General features: G+C 30.6%; 1 protein-coding gene across 7 annotated transcripts in view; it reads left to right on the top strand.

The window, feature by feature from the left end:
- LOC124956474 (kinesin-like protein KIF13B) overlaps positions 1-2,500 on the top strand; it is a 112,409-nt gene that overhangs the window by 106,348 nt on the left and 3,561 nt on the right. For all 7 annotated transcript variants that reach the window (XM_047512324.1, XM_047512325.1, XM_047512323.1 and 4 more), the window contains 4 exons: positions 188-339; positions 1,102-1,432; positions 1,722-1,981; positions 2,107-2,290. In XM_047512324.1, coding sequence (XP_047368280.1) covers positions 188-339; positions 1,102-1,432; positions 1,722-1,981; positions 2,107-2,290 — 927 coding nt within the window. The remainder of the gene's footprint in view (positions 1-187; positions 340-1,101; positions 1,433-1,721; positions 1,982-2,106; positions 2,291-2,500) is intronic.

Below are 2,500 nucleotides of genomic sequence, written 5' to 3'. Positions count from 1 at the left end.
TTGATGATGTATTATAATCACAGCTTTATAAAGTATAATCATTTATCATTTACTATTCGTGATCAGATCGGTACTGATATATATATATATATATATCATATACATTCGCTTGAATTTTTCAAAAAAAGCAGCTTAAAAAGTAGCTATCGCCATAATAATAATAACATAGTTAAACTATTCATTTTAGCATCCCCAAATATGGTCGGTAGTAAATTGGGTCTACGTATGACTACGTTACACGAGGAAACATCTAATGTTGGAAATCAATTAGCAACCCCTTGTCATGACGACGAAGAAGAAAAAAGTGATGCCGATTATTCTGAATACGATGCGTATCAGGTAGAGTTACTACACATTCTATATTCATATTTAATCATTGCCCTATCAATTATTTGTAAATAAATACGCATTCATTGTATGCGTATGAGGTTGTATCATACTAATTCGTATCGTAATCATTTTTTGTGATAGACGAATTTGAGATCTGAACTGTGGATTGTACTGAAGTCTTCCATGTAAAAAAAAAAAAAAAAAAAAAAAAAAATTAAAAAACAAAAAGTATCTATTATATATCAATATATCATGCAAATTCATCTCTGTAACGTATCATGCAATTTTTTAAAAATCACACGATCGTATATTATAATCGTGTACGTATCGATTAAAATTTTATTTCATTTTATCGATCATAAATAAAATATTGTCATATACGAAGCTACAAAGATACGAGAAGATATGTTATAACATTTGATTTTCGCGTTATATAATTAATTTTTTTTTCTTTTTTTATTTTTTATATACAAGCCATACTACGTAGGTTTAATATTTATTAATTGCACTTGATATTTATAAATTGTACAATTGATTTGATGTACAATTTTATAATGAATTGTACAATTGATCTTATGTACAATTTGACGTAGAAATAGTTTTTTGAATATCGAAAAAATTGTGTTATGCAGGATTAACGATAACGAAATAAATAAATAAATAAATAAATAAATGAAATGATAAAATTATATCTATGAAAAAGAAAAAAAAAATATATATATATATATATATATATATATATACATATATATATATATACTTGACACTCAGGCACCAGCAAAGCCAACAAAGCCGCTAACTTCGTCACGCACATTGGATTCACTTGCTGAGTTACAATCTACGAAGATCAACACCCCAAGCATGAGTAGCAGCGGTTATGGATCTCAAGCTGTTTCGACGACTAATTTAACGTCCGAAGATTCGATCTCTATAAAGTCGATCAGCGTCGACGAAACGCCCGATTTAGAATATAGAAATTTATTGGACAATAAAAAACCAGAGAAGATGGACAGTTCTCTCGTCGAGGAAACACCGGAGGAATACACGTGCGATGTGAACAAAGTGATGGAAAATTTAAATGTCACGGAAGATCCTCGCGAGGGTTAGTTGATCAATTAGAAATTTAAACATAAATGAAAGAAAAGAAAAAAAAAAAACAAAAAAAACAAATGTGTATATTATATAAATTTCTCATTATTATATTATATATATTTCTTGTCATCATGATCATCATCATCGTCATAGCGATCGTCATCATCGTTCTCTTTCTATAATTAATATTATTATTAATTTAATATCGATATTATATTATTCTGTATTATATACGAATGTCTTATTTTCTTTTTTTTTTTTCTTCTTTTTTTTTTTTTTTTTTCTGATTGGTCGCACAGCAAACATTAGAAAGAATCTTGAGGAGATGGGTGCTTATACGGATCCTGACACGGAAAGTCCTGTTTCTTCTACGAAAGACGACAGCGATGCAACTGGCAATCCAACGGCATTGAATGTCCTTCCGAAGAAAGACATACAAAATCCTATTTTAATTGGTCGAAGAAAAAGTGAAATGGTGATTAGTCAGACATCGAATTCGGGAGACGAGAGTCCTTTGGAGGGATCCTCTGTTGTCCATACGAAACTTCCACCAGGCAAGGTAAAAATTCTTGCTTTTTAATCCTTTGATACCTTGGAACTTGGATTTATGTTTAGACAAATACATACACACACACACATCTATATATATATATATATATAGACATGAATATACTTATTTTGTAGGTTGTACGAAGAAGGAAAGCTTCTAGTGGTACAGGAAGGCCTACTAGTTCTCAACACAGAGCTTCGTTCCCAATGGTCCGTCCACAAGTATCTGAAAGTAAAGCTGCAGCACGATTGGAACAAACGATGCAGCCTAATATGCCATATGAAAATGGTGACAATAGTTCATCCGAAAGAATCGATGGTACTTTTAAACAAAACTTTCGTTTTATATATCAATTATATTACATAGGACTTAAAAGTTATCACCCGTCATATTTAATAAGTATGGATATTCGTGAGAGAAAAAAAAGAAAAAGTGATTGGGTCTATCAACGTGAAACCTGGCCCGAATTTAATTGTTACAATGATACATCAATTTTTGAATTTTCTTTGTCAGGCCCAACCCTCTTTT

Source organism: Vespa velutina, chromosome 22, assembly GCF_912470025.1.
Source record: "Vespa velutina chromosome 22, iVesVel2.1, whole genome shotgun sequence".
Taxonomy (NCBI): Eukaryota; Metazoa; Arthropoda; class Insecta; order Hymenoptera; family Vespidae; genus Vespa; species Vespa velutina.
The sequence above is the reverse complement of the archived record's forward strand: the minus strand, read 5'-3'. Positions and strand labels throughout refer to the sequence as shown.